Source organism: Dermatophagoides pteronyssinus, unplaced genomic scaffold (assembly GCF_027571235.1).
Source record: "Dermatophagoides pteronyssinus isolate colony J.1.1.1.1 unplaced genomic scaffold, Derpt_VIB-CSIC_2022.12 sq0005, whole genome shotgun sequence".
NCBI classification, from domain to species: Eukaryota; Metazoa; Arthropoda; class Arachnida; order Sarcoptiformes; family Pyroglyphidae; genus Dermatophagoides; species Dermatophagoides pteronyssinus.
The window spans coordinates 2,349,902-2,373,976 of record NW_027461529.1 but is presented as its reverse complement, the minus strand read 5'-3'; the positions used below and the strand labels follow the sequence as shown (position 1 = coordinate 2,373,976).

At 26.4% G+C, this 24,075-nt stretch overlaps 5 protein-coding genes and 1 pseudogene across 6 annotated transcripts; 4 read left to right on the top strand and 2 right to left on the bottom strand.

The window, feature by feature from the left end:
• Positions 1-1,661: 1,661 nt before the first annotated feature.
• Positions 1,662-8,999, top strand: LOC113796513 (uncharacterized). The gene is made up of 3 exons (XM_075820022.1): positions 1,662-7,899; positions 7,986-8,473; positions 8,564-8,999. The coding sequence occupies exons 1-3, from the start codon at positions 2,161-2,163 to the stop codon at positions 8,823-8,825; spliced, it is 6,489 nt and encodes a 2,162-aa protein (XP_075676137.1). The 5' UTR covers positions 1,662-2,160; the 3' UTR covers positions 8,826-8,999.
• Positions 9,000-9,071: 72 nt separating this feature from the next.
• Positions 9,072-10,318, top strand: LOC142645012 (uncharacterized). Its single transcript, XM_075820023.1, has one exon. The coding sequence runs from the start codon at positions 9,072-9,074 to the stop codon at positions 10,146-10,148; it is 1,077 nt and encodes a 358-aa protein (XP_075676138.1). The 3' UTR covers positions 10,149-10,318.
• Positions 10,253-15,428, bottom strand: LOC113796527 (uncharacterized). 2 transcript variants are annotated; one of them, XM_027346816.2, is made up of 7 exons: positions 13,771-15,428; positions 13,669-13,690; positions 12,731-13,470; positions 12,338-12,656; positions 12,195-12,268; positions 10,996-12,131; positions 10,253-10,930 (listed from the first exon to the last, which is right to left on the bottom strand). In XM_027346816.2, the coding sequence occupies exons 1-7, from the start codon at positions 14,229-14,231 to the stop codon at positions 10,404-10,406; spliced, it is 3,279 nt and encodes a 1,092-aa protein (XP_027202617.2). In that variant the 5' UTR covers positions 14,232-15,428; the 3' UTR covers positions 10,253-10,403. The 2 variants fall into 2 exon arrangements, with proteins under 2 accessions (XP_027202617.2, XP_027202616.2); XM_027346815.2 differs by having other exon boundaries at positions 13,543-13,690; positions 13,771-14,809.
• Positions 15,429-16,330: 902 nt separating this feature from the next.
• LOC113796529 (nucleoside diphosphate kinase A pseudogene) lies at positions 16,331-17,757 on the top strand (annotated as a pseudogene).
• Positions 17,758-17,843: 86 nt separating this feature from the next.
• LOC142645014 (uncharacterized) lies at positions 17,844-18,736 on the top strand. Its single transcript, XM_075820024.1, has 2 exons — positions 17,844-18,570; positions 18,645-18,736. Exon 1 carries the CDS (start codon positions 18,111-18,113, stop codon positions 18,279-18,281), a length of 171 nt encoding a protein of 56 aa, XP_075676139.1. The 5' UTR covers positions 17,844-18,110; the 3' UTR covers positions 18,282-18,570; positions 18,645-18,736.
• On the bottom strand, positions 18,579-21,711 carry LOC113796528 (scavenger receptor class B member 1-like). Its single transcript, XM_027346818.2, has 2 exons — positions 20,772-21,711; positions 18,579-20,649 (listed from the first exon to the last, which is right to left on the bottom strand). Exons 1-2 carry the CDS (start codon positions 21,057-21,059, stop codon positions 18,901-18,903), a joined length of 2,037 nt encoding a protein of 678 aa, XP_027202619.2. The 5' UTR covers positions 21,060-21,711; the 3' UTR covers positions 18,579-18,900.
• Between the last annotated feature and the right edge of the window lie 2,364 nt (positions 21,712-24,075).

Sequence of the window (24,075 nt, the reverse complement as noted above, 5' to 3'; positions counted from 1 at the left end):
TCACCATCATCATCATCATCATTAATGATATTTTAAAAAAAGTATTTCCATTTGTCATTTAAATGTTTTATTGGTTTTATGTTTATGGGTTGCCTTTAATTTCCGATTAGACCAAACCAAAAACACTAAAAAATAAGAAATCAACGACCACCATCATAGCCAAAAAAAAAAAAGACTTTTTTTTCGTTCAAAAATTTTTAGACTCGAATTTCGAAGGTCAAACCTTGAATTTTTTTTTCCTCTCTGTTGCATAACCCCATGTTACATGGAAAACATCGGGCCAAAGCTTTGCCCATTGGATGTTTCTGTGTGTGTGATGTTTGCCGTTTATCATCCGTTGTCATTCAGGCTAAAGGTACAAATGGTAAAATAATTAAGCAAAAAAACATGGAGATGGCCAATAATTTATCTAAATTAGGCGAAACCAAACGATACTTTTTTTCACTTTTCACTCTCTCTCCATCTCTCTCTCTTGCTGTATGTCATTTTTACCTAATGATTTTGTCTTTTTTAACCCCTTTAAATAATAATAATTTTTTTCTGTTTTTTTTTCTTTCATTTAACACGTCGAATTCACATCATCAACAACTGGCCAATATCATAATTGAAGAGACAGAGAGAAAAATGATTCAAAAATTCAACGGGTTTCTTTCTTTCTTTCTGCATTCATAATAACTAACAACTGTTGCAATAATAAATTCTAGCCATACAACAACAAAACCGCCAAAATTAAATAATAACCCGATGTTGTCAACAAACCAAAACAAAAATGAAAATTTGTGATTAATCTCAATGATTAATAAGTCAATGAATCATCCAATACACACACACACACACACACATTAATCTATTTTCATCATAATAAACATCATCATCAACCAAACAAACAAAATGAAAAAAACATGTTAAATAATAACGATAATAATAAAATTAATGAAATTATTAAAATTATCCATATTTCCTGGAATTCAATGAAAATTCTTTAATGGAGCTTATTCATTTCATTTCATTTCAATAATCATCAAAACTAATAAATAAATAAATCGTGTACACCCCCGCATTAACACACACACACACACACATAATGTTGTAATATATAACAAACTACACATACATTCAGACACAGATACAGACAACAACAACATTGACATTTTTTTGTTCATTATATAAACACCATACACACACACATCATACACGATAAGCATCAAATTCGGGAACAAACAAACAAATGAATCATATTAGATTTATTTAGTGAAACAAATGAAATTCAAGAATATAGTTGTCAACAACAACAACAGCAAAAGCATGAAGATTTTGAACATGTGTGTGTGTAGTGTGCAGTGTTTGTAATTGAAAGTTTTCCATTTCCGTTTGTTGATTTGTGTAGTTATCAACACACCTTCATTATCATCATCATCATCAACAACATTATCAACATTTTAAATGACTAATAATAATTTAAAGTTACCTGGTTACCTGGATGATGATAGGATTTGATTAATTCAATGAAAAAAATATCCAGACTTATATATGATGTTTTTTGTTTTGTTGATGCTGCAAACTGTTCAATCATCATCATCATCATCATCATTTCAATCTTGAATTTTGTTCCAACGACAACTGTTTGAAATTTTACGTTTTTTTTTTTTTTTTAAATTTCAAAAAAACTTTTATTGATAATCATTACTGTAGTAATGATGATTGTTTGATCTTTTTTTTGTTTTCCTCAAAAAAAAACGATAAATGAAAATATCTTCATGGAAAATTGCCTTCAACATTCATAATCGTCAATTGTGATTATTGAAAAACAAATGTAATCATTTTTTTTAAATCAACTAAATTTATTTTTTCATGTTTTTCTTCGTTTTTTTTAAATCTTTTCTTGGTTCATTTGTTGTTTTTTAATTTTCCTACATTCATTCATTCATTCTGTTTTGTTTGTTAATCTAATGGACCAAATTATTTCATTGATGTTGCAGCTTTGATATTTAAATGTATGATTTTTGTTTTTTGTTTTTTTTTTTTTTTTGGATTTCAATTTTTATAATCATCAAATATCATCTTTATCATTCAAAACATCATCTTTATCATTATTGAATGGATTTTTTTTATTGAAGAAAATTATTTTTTAATTTAGAAACCTTAAAAACAAGAAAAACAATGTGTGAATCACATTCACCAATAACAATGGCATTTTTAAATAATATTTCTACAACCGGTAATAATACTAATACCGATGATAATATTCGAACACAAAATTCGTGCCTTTCTTGTCGATCATCATCATTATCATTATCATTATCATCAAATACAACATTAATTAATAATAATGATGATGATGATGATAATGATAATAATCAGGAAAAAAATCATTATAAAACAATGTGTAATGCTATAAATGAATCATCATTATCATTATCAACAACAACAACAACAAATTTACCTGATGATCTTAGCCAAGCAACCACCGAACAATTAATAAATGAATTAATAAGATTATCATTGAATAAATCACAATACTGCCTAACATGTCCATGTAATAAATATCATGATGATCTACTTTCAATGATGTCAATTGAAGCTAATGCACAATTAAAGAAAAGATTTTTACCACAATTTCAAAATTCATTTATTAATAATAATAATAATAATAATAATATGATCGATAATATACATCATGATATATTATATCAACCAATAACAGGTGATTATGTACCAATGATTGATGAACAAAAACAAAAATTATCATCATCATCATCAAAAAATAATAATAATAATATAGATTCAATAACAAATGATGAAGGATGTTCAAGAATTATACATCATCCACATTGTTTTAAATGTACATTAAATTTAAATGGTAAAAATCAACATGAATGGATCAAACAATTAACACGTATGAATCAATCCGGTTATTTAACAAATACGCCAATCATTAATTGTACAACAACAACATTTCAAACATTACAAAATTATTTTCCATATATGTTATATCCATTATTACATTCAATTGAAGAAGCTGATTTACGTATACATGCTATTTATAATGAATTAGGATCAACAACAACAACATCAGAAAATCAACGTTTACATCAATATGTTGATTTAAATATTTTTTTACCAAATGGATTTTTTGTACAATTTTCAACCGAAAATGATCGTACATTGTCCGAAATTAAACGTAATCTTTGGTATGAATTTGAACCAATGATTGCTAAAATACGTGGTCATATTGAAAAAACTAATCAACGTAATAGTCGAACAAAAAAATCATTAATATGGCTTACAGGTATGAATCGTTTTTCAACTGAATCATTAAAACGTGCCGGAAGAAAATTTAGTTTTTCAAGAACAAAAAAATCATTATCAATTGATTCACAATCATCATCATCAACATTAATTAAACGTACTACATCATTGAATGAATCGATTAAAGTAAATTTTTTAGATCAAGACAGTTCTTCTTCTAGTCATATAATTAAAGATGATAAACAAATATCAATATCAGCCAATTCAAATAATCAAAGTCAAATTAAATTAAAACAATTTTCCTGTACATTACCTGAAATGACGGATGAAACAATTGAACAAGATGGTAATAATAATCAACAAAAACAACAACAACAACAATCAAAACGAATGAATTTATTATTAAATGATAATTGTGATGATTATGGTTTTAATAATTATAGTGGTACAATTAATCCATCATTATTTATTGATGATGGTAAAATTCTTATAAAATTTTTATCATTTATAAATGCTGATCAATGTGATTATTCATTTCAATCATTAACAAATGTTTGGGAAGAAATTTATGATGATAATAATCATTTATATGAATTAAATGAACAGATTCCATATTATTTACGTTTAGTTGAATTAACTAGTGATAAAAATGAAAAAATTCTTAATTCAAGAATTCGGCAAATTATTAAATGTTCAGTAAATAAACTTGAAGTATATCGTACGGATGAATTTCGTGATTTTCGTTATGGTATGTATCAATGTATGATTGATGCTGTACGACAAAGAGAAAAATTTTCTATTGAAAAACGTATTAATTATGAATTTGAACCTGAACTTGATGAAATTGATACATTAAATCTAAGCGTACAGACAATGGTAAAAAAATTTCGTTTAGATGAAATGATTGATTTGTCAAACAATTCGGATACATTGGATTCATGGACCGAAACATTAGCCAATTATTTTAATCATCCATTTCCATTTATGCCAAAAAATAGACGTCGTAATTTTAGTTCAGCATTGAATCCAAATTCAATGAATACAAAAACACCAGGAGCTTATTCACCATATCATCGTCGTTCAACTGGTCAATCAAATAAAAGTATTGATCAAGAATCGTTATCATCTTCATCATTGATACAATCATCTAATATGAATGAAGATGAAGGACCTGTGTATGCTGAGGTTTGTGTGGTACCATCATCATCATCATCATCAACACAAACAACAAAAATCATTGATGAAAATCAATATAATGATGATCAAATATTATCAGATATAAAATCAATATCATCAATAAAATCATTTCAAATGATTAATCCAATGATAAAATTATCATCATCATCATCAACAACAACAAATAATAAAATAAGTAAACATAAACGTCATCTTAAACCAATTAAACATCGTCCATCATTAACACCAGTGTTTGAAGAAGATGAAGCACCTAATAATAGTAATCAGAATAATAATAGAAATTCTACACAACAAACAAATACTGATGATCAAATTGAATATATTTCCATTAATATTGGTAATAAAATGATAAATTTTCGTAAACCATATCCAAGAAAATTTGAAGCAAAAATGTGGATTTCAATTAATCTAATTAAACGAACAACAGCAACAACAACAACAACAAATGATGAAAATACAAAAGAATTTAATGATAATGTTAATGATGATATTGATATAATAATTAATGAATTAGCGGAAATTACAACAACAAATGAAAAACAATCAAATAATAATAATAATGATTTTGATAATCCAAATATATTGGATTCATCATCTGATGATGATAATAATAATGATAATAATGATAAAAAAGATATACCATTAGATCAATTAATTAAATCAAATGATTCAATAAAAAATACGGGTAAAATTTTAACAAATAATAATCAATCAACAACATTATTGAAAAGATTTGTACGTAAATTTTCAAAAAATAAACAAAATAAATTGGAAAAAATGAAAAATTCCAATAATAATAATACTTCTATTGATACCTTTTTTAATAAATCTGAATCAAATGTTAATGATAATGATGATAATAATCATGATGAAAATTCATTAATACCATTTATAATAAATGCTTATTCAAATAAAACTGCCCGTGATTTAATACAAAAATTATTAGTCCAAATTACATCACATATTGAACATAAAAGAAATTCATCTTCTTCAACTTCAACTTCTTCCACTAATATATCGACCTCAAATACTGCAACCTCAAGTAACCCATCATCATCATCATCATCATCATTATTATCATTACGTGCATATCAAAGAAAATTCAAGTCATTACAGGAAAATTTGATACAGACCATTACAAATGGTCAAAAATCTAGTCTTAAATTACCAATTGAATCAACATTATTTAGTCAATATGATTTAAATCCAGATACATATTTATTAAAAATTTGTGGTTATGATCAATATTTGATTGGTGATTATCCAATGATACGTTTTGAATATATACGTAATTGTGTTTCAAAAGGAAAAATACCACATTTACGTTTAGTACAGAAAGAAACAGTTATAAAACGTTTATCAACATATGTACATATTGAACCATCATTTTTACGTCGTTTAAATCAATTTATAAATACAAATAATTCATATTCATCATCAAATAATGAATATGAATCACAAAAAGCAAATATTTCATATCGTTTAACTGATGGTTTTTCATCAAAAGGTCGATATTATTCAAATAATAATAATAATAAACGAAATAATTATCGTCAACATTCATCATCATCATTATCAATATCAATAGATTCAAAACAAACTTTTGATAATAATAATTATTCAAAATTAAATAATAATTTAAATAATCAAGAATATTGTCATTATTCAACTATATCACATGTAATACAACAAAATGAACAACAACAACATTCTTCACCATCAATCACTGTTTCAACACCAACCGATGAAGATTGTATACAAGATTGTTGTGATGATGAAAATGATTTTTATATTGAATTTATTGATAATAATAGAACATTAGATTCATGGATATATCGTGGTCTATATGAAAAAAATCAATTAATTTCATTATGGAGAATTTTACGTATATTTCGTGTACGAATATTATCGGCAAGTTATGTTAATGTTAAATTAGCAAATAAAGTATTTGTACGTATGGCTATTTGTCATGGTAATGAATTATTAAGTGAAATTCATTCAACTGATCATGTTGAACCACATACACCAAGTTGGAATAAATGGCTTGAATTTAATAATATTTTTACTTATCATCTTCCATTATCAGCAAGATTATCATTAGAATTATGTATTACTAGTTCAAGACGTGATCAAGATGGTTGTCCAATTGGTTGGGTTAATTTACCATTGTTTAATTATCGTCGTTGTCTTTTATCTGGTCGTATATCGTTAACATTATGGCCAATGAAAATTTCTGAAACAAATAATAATAATGATACATCCAATAATAATAATAATAATAATGAAACATTATCAACAACAAGTATATTATCAAATCGATGTGGTTGTATTGGTAGTAATCCATTAAAAGATTCTGCACCAAGATTAGATCTTGAATTTGATCAATATGAACAACCAGTTGTTTATCCACCACATACTGATATACTTGAATATGCACAAATGGTTAATCGTCAAGAAGGTTCAACACGTCAACAATTTCAACAACCAAAATCATTTAAACAATTAACACGTGAATCAACAACAAATATTTCAACATTTGATACATCACCATTTAGTATTGATCGTGTTTTTCGACCTGATCCAAATGAATTAAAATTATTACAATTAAGAAAATCATTATCAAGAAGAGATCCATTTTCAGAAATGTCTGAACAAGAAAAAGATTTTTTCTGGCGTGAACGACATATAATACGTGAACTTTGTCCAGATGCATTACCAAAAATTGTTGAAGCAGTTCGTTGGATGAATCGTGATGAAGTTTGTCAATTATATGCATTACTTGATCAATGGCCAATTGTATCGGTTGATGTTGCAATTTTATTGTTAGGTCATCGTTATCCAGATCCAATTGTACGATCATTTGCTATAAAATGTTTAGATCGTGGATTAACTGATCAATTGATGTTACATTATCTTTTACAATTAGTACAATTAATACCAAATGAAACATATTTAAATAATGATCTTTGTCGATTATTATTACGACGAGCTTTATTGAATCGTCGTTTTGGTAATCTTTTTTTCTGGCATATTCGTTCAAGATTATCTGAACAATTTTTCAGTCCACGTTGGTATGTTTTATTGGAAATGTATTGTCGTGGTTTATCCGAAAGATTATTACTGGAAACATTACATCAAGTTTTAGCTTTAGAAGAAATTGAACAAATATCAATGAATACAGCTACAGTTACCGATCGAAAACAGGCCATACTTAAACGTTTACAACAACCAAAAACATTAAAAACTGTACAAGGATTTTATAATCCATTAAATATAACATTACGTTTAGATCGTTTGAAAGCTGAACATCTTCGTGTAATGGATTCAGCTAAACGACCATTATGGCTTGAATGGATAAATTCTGATCCATTTGCACGAACAAGTGGTGTACTTATAAATGCAATCATTTTTAAATCTGGTGATGATTTACGACAAGATATGCTTACTTTACAGGTAAGATTTTTTTTAATGATTTTAATTTTTTCTTTTCTAATTAATCAACTATGGATGTTTGTTTTTGTTTGTTTGTTTTTGATTAGGTCATACGAATTATGGATCAAATATGGAGACGTGAAAATCTTGATCTACGAATGTTACCATATAATTGTTTAGCTACTGGTGATCAGGTTGGATTAATTGAAGTTGTTCCACATGCTAAAACAGTTATGAGTATACAACGAGTTGGTGGACGTAAAGCTGCATTACAAATTGATAGTTCAAAATTACATAAATGGATTCGTGAACATAATAATGATAATTATGATAATGCTGTTGAAAATTTTACTAGAAGTTGTGCTGGTTATTGTGTTGCAACATTTATACTTGGTATTGGTGATAGAAATCCTGATAATATTATGGTCAATGAAGATGGACAAATTTTTCATATAGATTTTGGTCATTTTCTTGGTCATTTTAAGAAAAAATTTGGCATTAATCGTGAACGTGTTCCATTTGTTTTGACATATGATTTTTTACAGGTTATTGCAAAAGGTGCTGAAAATCCATTAAAAAGTAAAGAATTTGAAGCGTAAGTTTTTTTTAATGTTTTTACTCTATCTATCTATTTTTTTCTGGAGCTAATTTTTCATATGTTTTTTTTTCTTCTAAAAAAAATTAGGTTCCAAAATCTTTGTAATGATGCCTATCTAGCATTACATGATAATGCAGGATTATTAATTTCATTATTTACAATGATGTTGGGTACTGGTATTCCTGAACTACAACGAATGGATGATATTCAATATTTACGACAAACATTACAGGTTGAACATTCACGTAAAGAAGCGCTTGAATATTTTGAACAACAATTGGATGATGCTTATGAAGGAGCATGGTCAACAAAATTGGATTGGTTTTTTCATAGCGTTAAACATGCTTGAGTTTAATTTTTTTTTGTCCTGATATTTATGAATATAGTCATCATCATCATCATATATATATGAAACATGTGTTTTTTCTTTTTCTTCCAAAGCATTTATTGATTTCTTTTTTTGTTTTCTTTTGATTCAAAGCTATTTTTTATAATAAAAAATAAGAAAAAAAATTTAATTTTATTTGAATTTGTTTTGTTCACATTTCTTCATTGATTCATTGAAAAATAAATTAAAAAAAAATCATTTATAATAATGACTTATGATGTTGATAAACGAAAAGAATTACAAAATGAAATGGATCAATTGTTTTTTCTTTTTCAACGAATCAAAAATAATAATGATAATGTTGAAGAAACAATAAGAAATAATGTTCAAGAAATGGCACAAAAAATTATTATGAAAATTGATGTACCAATTAATTTTGATCCACAACAATTACTTGATTCAATGTTATTATGTTCAGAAGAAGATAATAATAATATAGATGATTCACTTATGTTAAAAATTCGTATTCGTGATCATTTTGTTAATCTAATGATGAAACAATTTGATGATTGTCAATTTGATAATCAAACATTTATCAATCAATATGTTTTACTTTATTTTCCATTACCATTGAATAAACGACAATCATATTTATGTTCATATGTTATTTCAATAGCAATGTGGTTAGAACATTCAAAATTATTGAATTCAATGGCTAATTATGTATTGGAAAGTGAAACAATAATTTTTCCAAAACAACCAATGTCAAAAAATTTGGCAAAAATTTCACCAAAATTCTGTGCAGCACTTATATCACGTGGACATTTTCAACGTGATCAAACTGGTAAAGATTATCTTACTGATTGGCTTAAAACACTTGCAAATGAAAATATAACCGATGTTAATTGGAATAGTTTTCAATTAAATCATTCAATACGTTTTTCATTACATGAAAAACCAAACGATTCTGAATTACATTTGGCCATATTAAAATTGATTGAACAGAAAAAATGTCATGAATTTACAAATCATTTTATTATTGATTTGGCTACAAATCTTACTAATCAAATATCCGATATAAATATAGCTAATAATAAAACAAATAATGAACCATTAAAAATACGTGATGCACTTTTAGATCGTTTTATTATGATTTTAGCAATGGCAATGAATTCATCTCTTTGTTCACAATCAAATCAATTGAAAAAAAGATTAATAGATAGATTTCATTATTATCCATTATTAGTACAGCTACTTTCCGATTCAACAACAACAACAGAAAATAACAATACAAAATTAATGGATAACAATAATAATGATGATGATAAAAAAACAATGGAATAGAGAACAAATTTTCATTTTACAACATTTTTTTTCTTTAATAATTATAATAAAAACAATAAATTTGATGAAATTTTTTTTTATAACAAAACAATATTTGTATTTTGTCTTTTGTTAAACTTTTGTTTGTTTTTTTTTCTTCAAAAAATGAATAAAAATTTTCGTTTTTTTTATTCTGTTTTGTTTTGTTCGTTCGCTTGTTTGTTTCTAACACTATTTTTTTTTTTTTGTAATAAAAATTTATTGATGATAAAAATTTTATTTTTTTGAATTTTTCAATTCCAATGAACGTTGTTTAATTTCTTCAAGTATATCATTTCTAGTTGGCCATGATGGTCTTGCAAAATTAATTAATTGATAAACACCGGCTAATGTTGGTCTATCTTTTTTTTCTATTTCTTCTTCTTCATCATCATCATCATTAATATCTTCTTCATTATTATTATCATCATTATCAATATCATCAAATACTTTATCATTATCATCATCATTATTTTCATCTATAATCGAATCTTTCATTAAATTTTTCATATGTTTATTTAATTTGGATAAATTTTCTGTTATTTGTTCATTATTATCATTAGTCATATAGTTGGTATTTTGTTCAAATTCATCCATTTGATTATTATCATCATCATTATCAATATGCGATTGTTTGGATGCAGATACAGATACAGATCGTCGTTTCATATTGCTAAAATCTTTAAATTTTTCATCTGTTTGATTAATAATAAAAATATCTGATGATGATGAATCGGGTTTTTGAAAAAATCCTGAATCCGAATCTAATACAAGGTTAAAATAGATATTTTTTTTAGAAAAAAACAAACATAAATGCACACCAACAAACCTGAAATATGACTAGAACGAATTAATGAATGTAAATTTTTTTGCTGCTGTTTAAGTGATGATTGTGGTGGTAATGGATTTGATACTATCATTGATCGTGATGAATGTATAGTTCCAATTGATGGACTTGATGCAATAGGCATTGATCCTTGTGATTGTATTTCACGATAATGTTCAGGTGTTGTTGGTAATGATGAATATGGTCCATATAAATGAATTGTTGATGGTATATTTTTTGTTAAATTATTATTATTGTTTATAAATTGTTGTCTTTTAACTTTTGATGTTGGCCTAATCATTGTTGTTGATTGTCGATTTGTATTATTAACTTTGCTACTTTGTTTCTGTAATGGAATTCTTGAAATTGGCATTGGTGATTGATCATTTAAGCTATCCACAGGTGTTATCATCATATTTTCTGGTGTTGTTGTTGTTGTATTTGAATGATTAACTGTTGATTGTCCATGATCAAATTCATCGCTAAACATTTCAATCATACGACGAGCTAGATTTCTATCAATATCAGTATTCATTGAATAAATATGATCCGATTGATTAACATTATTATTGTTTGATATTATTTTTACATCCGACATTGTTTGTGGTGGTGGTTGTTGTTGTCTAATATTATTATGTAAATTATGTATTTTATTCGATATTATTGTTGCTGCATTATTTAATTTCATATTAGACATATGTATTGGATGCATTATTGGTTCCATACGTGACATAATACCATATATTGGTGGTTGTGATTGTTGTTGTTGTTGTTGTTGTTGTGATTGTGACTCTTGTTCCACATTAGCATCGTATATTGGTTTTTTCATCAATGGTTCAATAGATGGTGATAATAATTTTCTATTCTTCAAATCATTCAATTGTTCTGTTTGTTTAATAATTGTTGTATTATTGTTTTTAACCGGTATTCGTGTAAAACAACCAAAACCAATACAAACAAATGATATAAATAATAATAGTAAACCAAATGATATTAATGATAGTACACCATATTCTTGATATTTCATTGGATAAATAAAATAATATTTTAAATGATTATGATAATCTTGTGATGCTACAAATTGTTCTTGATACCAAAATAATGGTATTATTGTTTCGGGTATTGTACGATTTGCATTCCTATTTACCAAAACGAAAAAAAAATTATTTATTTTGCAATCAATCAAATCATACACAGCATACAATTTCAATGGTAATGGTGGAAAATGTACATTCAATTGATATCGTTCCATTTTATCCAAAACAATACCAGAAATCTGTAAAAAAATTTGTTTAAAAAAATTGATTAAATGAAATTACAATTTTAGAAAGAAAAAAACTGTTACCGGTTCAACATCAATATAAGTTTGATAAAATTGATCATCCGGTACTAAACCATTTATTGATCGACCAATCGATTTAGTAATAGTACCACTAAAATGTGGTCTTGTCAATATAATTGGTGCACCATTATAACAATTAGCCATATCTAATATACCATCATAATTACAACGTTTAAGTTGATTTTGAAATCTACAAAAACAACCATTTGCTTTATTACGGAAAGGACTTTGCATAAAATCATTAGCTTCACTAAAACGTCTTAAACTAATACCGGATGGTGATGAAATTATATCCAATTTTGATAATGTAAACGGTATAGAGCTTCCAAAACAAAAAAAAATGTATATTAACTATCTGTTAATTATAAATAATAATTATTATGATAATAATCTTACCGACATAAACGTGGTATAAATTGATATATACGAGATTCACGAACAAATGGACTATATTGTCGACCATCAGTACCATTAATACTATTACATTGACGACCATACCATGCATCCATATAGCTATGTTGATTCCAAGCAATAATTTCACCATTCTGTTCATCATTAATACCAGTATAGATATCATATTTTTCAATTGAATTATTACTAAAAAATGAAAATACTGAATTCTGACGATATTCATTTCGGGAAAGTTTCATTTTTTTTTCTTTTAATTTAATTAATTTCGGTCCACTTTTTACAACATTTTCATAACGATATATACCGGCTAATAGATCATATGGATCAATATCAACACCTAAACGTTTTATATATTGTTCAGCTTTATCATAAAGTGTTAGAATTTTACCAACTGTTTCATCATTTGTATATTTTGTATGTTCAATATTTGTTGTATTTGATTCTTTGGTTGAATTTTTATTATTTATATCAATTGTTTCATCATTTTCATCAAGCTCATTCATATTGGCATTGATATCCTGATCACCATCACCATTATCAATATTGTTCTGTTGATGATCAGATTGATAATTTGGACCAAAAATAATACGCCATATTGGTCGTTCAACAAAAATATTCATTGCATATAAATTCAATATTTCATCAATAACATTACGTAAACCATTTGAAATTTTTTTCACATTTTCACCTCTTTTCATTAAAGCCCGTACAAATGGATTTAATGCCTGAAAAAAAGAAATAAGCAAATGAAATTAAATGAATGAATCCAAAAAAATTTAATTTTATTCAAATCATACTGAAAGTTCTGAATTAACAACAATAACTTTTTGATCAATATCTTCATATGAAAGTAATTGATCAAAATGATATTGTACACGTTCATTATAGCCAGCTTGATTTTTTTCATCATTAGCAAAAATTACGTTTTCTTTCAATCGTTCGATTCTATTGTTGAATGAATGAATAAATGAGAATTAAGTCAATGGAAAAAAGTAGATAATATTTATTGTTGTCATTAAACATACCGAAAAACAAATGGACCAACTTCACGTATTTGTGGCTGTAAACGATTCACAACTGTAGCTATATCTTTTTCTTGTTTTGAATTACGATTTAATGATTTGATTCGTGTTGTTGTCGAAGATGATGATGGAATTTCTTTAGGTTTTTTCTTCTGATTTTCGGTCAATTTCGGTGCGGTTAATGTTTCAAGCCAATTTTGTCTTAATTCATTAACATTTTCAATTTCAAATACATGAACAGTTAATATTTCACGACCAGATGGCTTTAACCAATGTTCATACCACCATAAATTATTATTATTAATAATCATTTGTTGTTTTACAACATCACCAAATATTGTATCAAATTTACAATAAAATAATATACCAATACCTAAACATAATATGCCTAAAATGGCAAATATTATAAAACAAACACAACCAACCAATGGACATCTACGTTTTAATTCATTTGTGGATGTCATGATGTAATTTCATTGACATAATCAATAATTTAATAATGAAAAATAACATCCAATTTCAATAGAAAAAAAATATATTATTTATTTATTTATGGTTGATTGAATACGAATTGAAAATGAAAATTTAGATGACGAATGAAATGTAGAAAAGCAACAACAACAACAACTGAAATGAACCATTGAATCGGTGAAAGTTTTTTTCGTTTTTGTTGAAATTATTGTCAATTGATGCAACGAAAATTTTCATTTGTTCAAAATCCGAATCTAAACAATTTTTGATCTATTCGAATGACTTTTTGGTTTTGTCAAAATTAATTAAAAGAAATTTAAAAAATTTGAAATTTGAAATTGAATAAACAAAATGATAACACACATGTAAAAATGACGATAACATTAATTGAATTGATGAATGTAATAAATGCAATTAATAATAATGATCATAAACAAAATATATATTTTCAAAATCAATAAAACCAACAAAACAGATCAATAAACTGTGTTGATTATTTTATAGATTGATAAAATCGATGGAATTTGTTTAATCAATCAATCAATCAATCGATCAATCAATTAATCGATAACCAAATGTTTTTATCAATTGAATGTTTTTATTTCCATTTCGATATCTATATATATCGAATGTATAACATTTCATCGATGATGATGAAATTGATGTAAGTTTCTTATTTTAAAAACTAACTTATTCTGTCATTTAGTTTTCTTTTACCGTGTGTGTGTGTTACAACAGGAATGATAATGATAATGATAAACACACACTGAAAAAAAAACTTATTTCGATTCTATATTTGTTTGATTAGTTTCATTCATTTAGGTTAGGGTGTTTTTTCTTTTCTTGATTTCCTTGAAAAACAACAGCAAAAACAACCATAACCATATTAAATGGATCAATGGAATGGTGAAAACAAAAAAATGGAAAAAAAACAACGATAATTTTTGTTTCACATTTAACGTTTCATTAAATTTGAAGATTATTTCGATTTTTTTTTCTCTTGTTCTTTTCTCTTGTTCTTCGGTCTATTATTTTATCATCATCATCATCATATATCACATTGGATGATTTTCTTTTCTCGTAATCATTACCCACTTTCTTGGATCGTTGAATGACTTTCATGCATAATGGTTCACGATTGTCGTCGTCGTTGATGGTGGTTTAGTTTTTATGAGAAACCGAAAATTGGAATTTTAAAATTTTTTTTTCTTTAAATCGAAATCAACACACACACAAACACAGACACACTGTAAAAAAATATAGTACATGTACGTATATTTTGACGTTTACTTTAGATATGAATTAAATTTTATCATTATAATTTTCATTATTATTCATCATTTCGTTTACCTGTTTCGTTTACCTTTATTTCATTTTCTTCTGGTTTGTCAACTTTTCATTCTTCTTCTTCTTTCTTCCATATTCTTTTTGAAGACATTTGTCTTTATTTTCCATTGAAAACAATGAAGAAATGAAATGAAATGAAAAAAAAACGATCGACAAACTTTACCAAGCTTATGATGATGATGATTATATGTGAAATACCATATATATAAAAATCGATAAAAAATGTGCAATAATTTTTTTCGGAAATTTTTCCCTTTTTTGAATGTATTTTTCCTTTTCTCTCGATTGGAAAAGATGAAATAAGACAAACATATAAACAAACAAACATGAAAGCAACACCTAAACCAGGTGATATTATTCGGGTCATTTTTTTTCTCTCGGTCTAAATGTGGAGTTTTTTGAATTTTTTTGAATCCCATCCACCTTGATTTCCAATATCCATTAGTTTTAATGAATCTTTTTTGTTTATCGAAAACAAAGAAGAAGAAAAACAACTGAAAAAAAACAAAACTTTAAAGTTTTCATTTATTTTTTGTACATTTGTTTTTCCATTGAAATTCTGCATTCTGAATTTTTCATTTTTCATAGGACTTTGATCTATGCAAATGATTGAACTTGATAATGAAAAAAATGAATAAATTTTTTGTCCTTGATTCATGAACTTCAATTTTTTGTTTTCTGTTCAATATATTCTTTCATTTGATCTATTTTTAATGGAAATTTAGCAGAAAAAAAATTGAACAAAACAAGTGAAAATTAGACCTTGATATTGTGCATGCATGTGTGAACAATAACCGACACAAGATGGAAGCAAAAATCCGATCGATTCATGTGACAATCATAAATCATCTTGAAAATCGATTTTTAAAATATCAAGAGAGAGAGAGAGAGAGAGAGATGAAAAAAATCGAAAAACAACAACTGCATGCCAGGTCGTTATTGATTCGAACAATTATGAAAAAAGATTTTTACGAACATAATTTGTCAATTTTTTTTCTTCTTCTTTGCTCCCAAATTTTACCTTTTTTTTTGTTGAAAAAAACCTTATGACATCTAAAACAGAAACTGTTTATTGATTTTCATATTTTTTTTTTTTTTTTTGAAAGTTTCAATTTAAATTTATAAGTCAAACAAGATGAATTTTTTATTATGGCCGGAAATTTCCATAATCATCAAATAATCCGTAGTGAATTTCAAGGACAGAATTTTCATCAATTTTTTTCAGCGAAAATTACTTTCAATGTATGAACAATTTATCCATTGATTCTTACTCTTTTTGGATCGATGTTTTCATCATTAAAAAAAAACAGGTAAATTTGGCAATTTCTTTTCGTTTTTGTTTATATTACGAATTATCGGATTAGCACTAATGTTTGTTTTTAAAAAAAATTAGAACACTTCGTTTGGTTACCTTGGCTACTTTTAACGATCAATTTTTTGTTTTTGGAACAACAAATATAAACCTATAGAAAAACAAAACAAATCCAATTCGATTGAATCCAAATGATTAGTTTATTTTTTTATATTCTATTCATTTTTTGGATTCATTTTGTTCGATTATTGTACACAAGCAACAACAATGTCCAAAGCAAATCAAGAACAAACATTTTTATTAATCAAACCGGATGGTATACAACGTGGTTTGATTGGTGAAATTATTCAACGTTTTGAATCGAAAGGTTTTCAATTGATTGCAATAAAATTACAAATGGCAAATGATGAAATATTACGTAAACATTATCAAGATCTTATTGATCGTCCATTTTTTCCAAAACTTATTGAATACATGAAAATGGGACCAATCGTTCCAATGGTATGGCAAGGAATGAATGTTGTACGTACGGCAAGACAAATGTTGGGTGAAACAAATCCATTGGATTCACGACCCGGTACAATTCGTGGTGATTTTTGCCTACAAACTGGACGTAATATTATTCATGGAAGTGATTCAATCGAAACAGCTAAACGTGAAATTAATCTTTGGTTTCAATCCGATGAATTAATCGAATACAATTCTAGTCGTAATGATTGGATTTATGAATAAAATCAATGTTGTTGGTTTTTTTAGATTCGTTTAGTTCAACCATTTCATTACAATTATAGAAAATTTATTTTATTTTATTTTACAAAATTTTAGTTTTTTTTGAGTAAAAATTATTTTGAAAACGAAAATTTTTTTAATTTTATTTGAGCGCTAGTGCCATCTATCGGAGCAATATCAAGAAAAAAGAAAAAAATTCATCGAAGTTTTTTCGAGCCATGCATGTTATCATTGTTGTTGTTGTTGTTGTTTGATCCACCTATACAAACAAACAAACATTCATGCAATATTTTGACATTGAATTTTCTTTCTTTCTTTATTATTCGCAAACATTGAATTTAAAAAAATAAAATAAAAGTTTTCCAAATCAAAATTATCATCATTTTGTTTTTTGATCGTTATCATCATTATATCATTTCATTCAATAAATTACTGTTACTGTCAATCTTAATTTCATCATCAAACAAAAATCAAAAACCAAAAAATGCTTCGTGGTCTATTAATATTTGCTGCCGGTATTTATACTGGAATATATGCATCACAAAATTATGATGTACCACAAGTAGATAAACCACAAGAATTATTAAATCGTGTTAAAACATGGCTAAACGATTTGGATCGTCAATATCGTAAATCTGGTCCGGATAATAAATAAAAAATTTTTACTCTCACTCTCTCTATTAGTTTTCTGTTATAATATTTTTTAAAAAATAATAATAATCTTCATAGGAAAGTTTGATATATAAAAAGTTTTTTAAAAATTTTTTTCCCAATTACACTAATAATAATAAAAATTTATAAAAAAATCTGTCAAATTAAAAATGATAATTCTCCTGTGATGTATGTAAATTATTAATGAAAAAATCTTCTCTCCCTTCATCATCATCCCATTTGAATAGTATTTATTTGCTCAATACAGTTTTGTTGTTTGCAAATTTAAAACGGTAAGAAATTTTTAATGAAAAAATTTAATTTATTTTAAATTCTTTTGGTTTTGTTTTCTTTCAAAATAATACAGATCGAATGATGAACATAATCGAATAATAATTGTCAATTTTTTCTGTTGTTTTCTGTCAAACTTATTTAGTAAACAAAAATAACAATGATAAATGAATGTCAAATGAAAATCTTGTCCCCGTACAAAAAAAATGAATGAATGAATTAATGAATAAATTGGATTTAACAAACATCGAAAAAAATGAAAGAAAGAAAAAACATATCACAGTTATAAAGGATTATTTGAATATTTGATTAAAATTGTCGAAAATTGTTAATCAACTTTTCACCGGATTATCATCTTGATTTGAATTATCTATTTCGGTTGTTGTCGATGATGATGATGATGATAATGTTGTTGTTGTATCTGTTTCATGATCAAAACCAGCATTTACCTTACTTGAACTTGTAATCGATAATGTTGGTGGTGATGAACGATTTTTATTATTATCGACAATCATCATTAAATTATTATTATTTTTTGTTTGTTGTTGTTGTTTGGAAAACTGTTCCGTTGGTTGAAACATTACAAAATTATTTTCATCTTTATCAATATTTGTTTCGGTTATATTTGTTTTATTTTTATGTTTTTGAAACAATAGCCAATAACCACTAATTGAAACTAATATTAATCCAATCACAATAATCACTATGGAAAAAATATCAGCATAAATAAACGGTTTAGTTAATGCCCAATTTAAATGTTCAATTATTTCGGATGATGCTTCTGCTCTTAATTCTTGCCAAAATACTGGAAACACTACTTCGGGTATATAACGAAATCTTGAAATCCATGGTGGTTTTGTAATATAAATATTTATCTGTATACGTGCATATGAACGTATACTTGTACCGGTATTTGGTTCAACCATCATATGAAATTGATGTTTTCGTCTATCCGGTCGAAGACCACCAATATTTTCACGATAATTTGGATGAGCATAAAGAAAATGTGGATAACTTAATAGAACTGGTGCACCATATTTACATTCAGACAAATCAAATACACCGGAACGAAATATGATACGACCATTTTTGGTACGAAAAAATGGTTTAATAACAAAACGTGACTGATTTCTTTCTCTTATGGATACGAGTATATCGCCTAATTCTGGTCTTGATGGTGTAATTTTACTTGAATAACATGAATTCAATGGATGTTCATCAATTGAACCAAGTGTATCCGAATCAGGAATATATCGATCAACAGTAATTTTTATATCATTCAAATCACCTTTATAATTTTTTGGCATAAAATGTGTTGCATTTATTCCTGTTTCATCAGCAATGAATTTTATTGTACGACATAATTCAGGATGAAACAATTTAAATGTTCGTTCATCATTGATTGCAATAATTTGTCCATCAGTACTTCCTTTTAAACGATTACATTCACTTTTAGGTTTCCAAAATTGTAATTCAGAATGTCCATTATAACGATCAATTTGATTAATTTTTGTAAAATCTTTTTGACCAGTAAATACAGTAAGCGATCCATCATCGGTATTATTTCGACCGTAAAGCCAACCAAATCGACCTTTAGTATTTGGTATGTTTGGATTGAGCAATGGACCAAAACTTGTTAACACTTCATGATAACCATCAAATAATAATTCACGAGCACTACGACGTATAAAAAAGCCTTCAGCTACAGTACTTAATCCAAGCGATACAATATTACGAACAACTAATGGTGCTTTTTGTAATAATGCTAATGTTACCGTTAATGGACCATTTACTGTAACCAGAATACGATCACGATCCGATGCAATTGATAGCTCCGGGACAAATTCAAGAGATTTACGTTCACGAAATGTTACCGTTCCATTTGAATGAAATTTTATTGGATCTTTTATCCAACGTGATCGATAGGTAAATGGACCAATTTCACGTACTTGTGGCCTTTCACCATTACGTTCAATTTCAATAGGATTTGATACATTAAAAAAATAATAACGATAATAAACGGGCATTGGAATTTGTTTCCATTTTTCAAATGTTTCACTGCCTTCGGCAATAGCTAATTTCTTTTTTTGTTCATAAATCAAATCAAAAAACAAAAGAACAAACAAAGCAAAACAAAACAAAACAAAAAATTAAAAAGAATCAATCAATATCAATAATAATAATAATAAACAGAATGATTTACCTCTGTAATGATTTTATGTATTAATGAATGTAAAATAGCCAAATAAAATAATAAACCAATTATAATGAATAATATACCAAAACAAGCTAATAAAAATATATACAATGATTTGGTTATTATTAATGATGATGATTGTGAATGTTTTTTTGAAAATTTTTTTGTCAATGTTGTTGTTGATAATGTTGTTGATGTTGATGATTGTGATTGTGATGATGGCTGATGTTCTTCCATATCGTTGTCGGATGTCTTTTGTTGAAATGTCCAGATTTTATTTTTCCAATTGGACATTTTTATTTTTTTTTTTTCTCACTTTTTTTTCTATTTGTTTTGTGTTGAAAACTGACAAACGCACACACACCGAAAGCAGAAATGATTGAAAAGACAAAAAGAAAATGAAAAATTTGTTCAAAATTCAATTTTTAGAGATTTTATTTCATTTTTCTCAGCAAAAAAAAATTCGTTCATTCTGATGATGATGATGATTGTAATGGTGTGATGAAAATGAATTGCTTATTCGATGATGATGATGATCGTCTCAGTAGTAGTTGTTGTCTTTTGAATGGGTGATGATGGTAAAACTTTCAATCATCAACATTGTCATTGACGTTGATCGATTTGGTTGGTTGAATTTTTTTTTGAATTTTTGCTTTGTTTTTTAAAATTTTCTGTTCAACACACACACAAAAACAAAAACAAACAAATTAAATGTGGAAAATGTGGAAAAAAATATTGCTTTTAGCAACATTTCATTATGATTTCAGGCGTTTTACATGATTAGTTTTTTCCTTCAATTATCTTTCTTTCCTTGTTGTTTTCACCCTACACACGCTAAAAACAGAAAAAATCAAATCATTGAATTTGAATGAAATTTGATTTGATGTACTTCTTTCTTCAATCGATAAATTTCGTTTGTTGTTGTTGTTTTGATTTGAACAAAATAATTATATAATGATGATGATGATCAATCTGAAAAATAAGAAATATAGGAAAAGAAAAACAAAACATTAGAAATAAGAATCAACAATAATAACGATAATAATAATGATGATGATTCTTTATTCAAAACAAAAAAATCGATTAATTAATAATCGAATGAAATCAAAAATCAAAAATCAATCAATATTTGTTGTTGTTGTTCACTGCGAAAACAACAAAATGAATGAAGAAAATTTCAATGGATTTTTCTTATTTGGCTTGTTATTATACAACAGAAACAACAACAACAACAATTTGATGATGTTGTTGTTGTTGTCGATTCAGGATGATGATAGAAGAAAAACTAGTTTTTCTTTTCGATGATAATAATGATGTAGAAGAAAAAGATCAGATAGAAAACAGAAATTTAGTGAGACTTAGAGAGAAAGTAAAACTCAAGATTCAACCAAACCAAAAAGAAAAAGCAGATTAGCTAGTTTCGTATACAAACCAACAAGTTCTTCTTCTTCTTCTTCTTCTTCTTTGTTTTTTACCGTCTCTTTGGATTAATTTTGAATATTTTTAACTTTTCAATATTAACCACACAAAAGAGAGAAAGAAAGAACGAAAAAAACTACAGAAATATGTTTTTTCATCGATTACGGTTATGATTTTCGTGAATAAAAAATTTTCTGCTTCCAACAAATACATAATGATGATGATGATTAGTTATGTAGATTTGTAGATTTGGCTGTAACAACAAGCAACAACAAGCAACCATCATCCATTTTTAAAAAGAGGAAATTAAAACAAAACAAAATTCATATGGAATGAAAATTTGCTGTTGTTGTCGTTGTTGTTGATGATGATGAGGGATAGTAAAAGTGATTCGGTAAAAGTAAAAAAATAAATTAAAATAAAATGAATGACCATAGTGATTTTCATCATCATCATCATCATTTGTTTCTTCTTTGTCCAGACCAGAAAAAATAATTATAATTAAAATGTTAATGATGAACTTTTTTTTTGTTCAAAACGAAAAAAACGAAAAACAATTTCGAAATGAAATAATTGTTTGTGTGCGCGCAGTAGAAGGAAAATCGATAGAAAAAAATGATAATTGTTTTTTTTGGAATGTGGGACAAATCAAGCTGTCAACTTTTTATAATTGTAAACTGTGTTTACAAGCGATAATCATCGTTTAGAATTTTAATTGAAATTTTTTTTAAATAATCTTACAACAAAAAAAACTACAAAATTTACATTTTGTAGTTGCGTAAATATGAAATATGAATAAGTGGAAAAGGAAATAAAATGTTTGTTTGAATTGAATTGAATTGAATGAAGAAATCAACACCCGCGCATCATTGATTATCTTGATTGTTTTTCAATTATCATCATCGAAGTAATAATGGAAAAATTTAACCTTCTAAAATTGAATTTTTGGCTCTTTCATTATTTGTCGACAAATTTTAGTTTGTTTTTTTTTTTTAGTTATTCAAACACCAAAAGTAACGAACCTAAAATATTTTGTTTTTTTTTCACAATTTAAAACAACTAAAATCGAATCGATTTTCAATGTCATTGAAAATTACAATTGATAATTATGGTTGTCGTCGCCGTCGTCGATGATGTAAATAATTAAAAACAAAAACAACAAAAAAACAAGCAAAACGTTAAACATTGGCAAACGTCAATTGATCACATCATTTCATAACACTGATGATGACAACTAACTAACCAGAATGATTATTGCATTCTGGTTTTTTTCCTTTTTCTTTCATATGGCAATCATCAATGAATGAATTATGTTTCTTTATTATTAAATCGATTGAAACAATGTTGTAAAAGAAAACATTTGAAAAAAAAGCGAAAAACAAATTACAAATTTCAGGGTTTTTTTTTATCAATTAGTTTATGAAAATATAAAGCTATAGTCAGTACATTCATTCATTTATTTGGCCAGCTGATGTATTTCTCACATTTTCGCAATATTGGTTATTATAAATAGTATGGATCACCCCAAAATATGAGATGGACAACAACAACAAAAATATGGAATAAATAAAAAAAAAAAGACAATAGGTTGCCATGGCGTATATTTGATATTATTTTGGTTTGTTTTATATTCACACATACACACACACACATACAAAATATACATACATTTATTTTTTGTCAGTTAGAATCGGCAATGGTCACACAATAGAATGACAATCATCAAAATGAATTGGGAACGATATTTTTTTTGTTTTTGTTTTCATTGATGATTCAAAATTGGAAAAAAATTCAAAAAAAAAGAGAGAGAGAGAGAGATAGAAATGGCTGGAGAAAAACCTAAAGAAAAAGAGAGAAGAAACAAAAAAACCCGATTGATCAGGTATTTCCA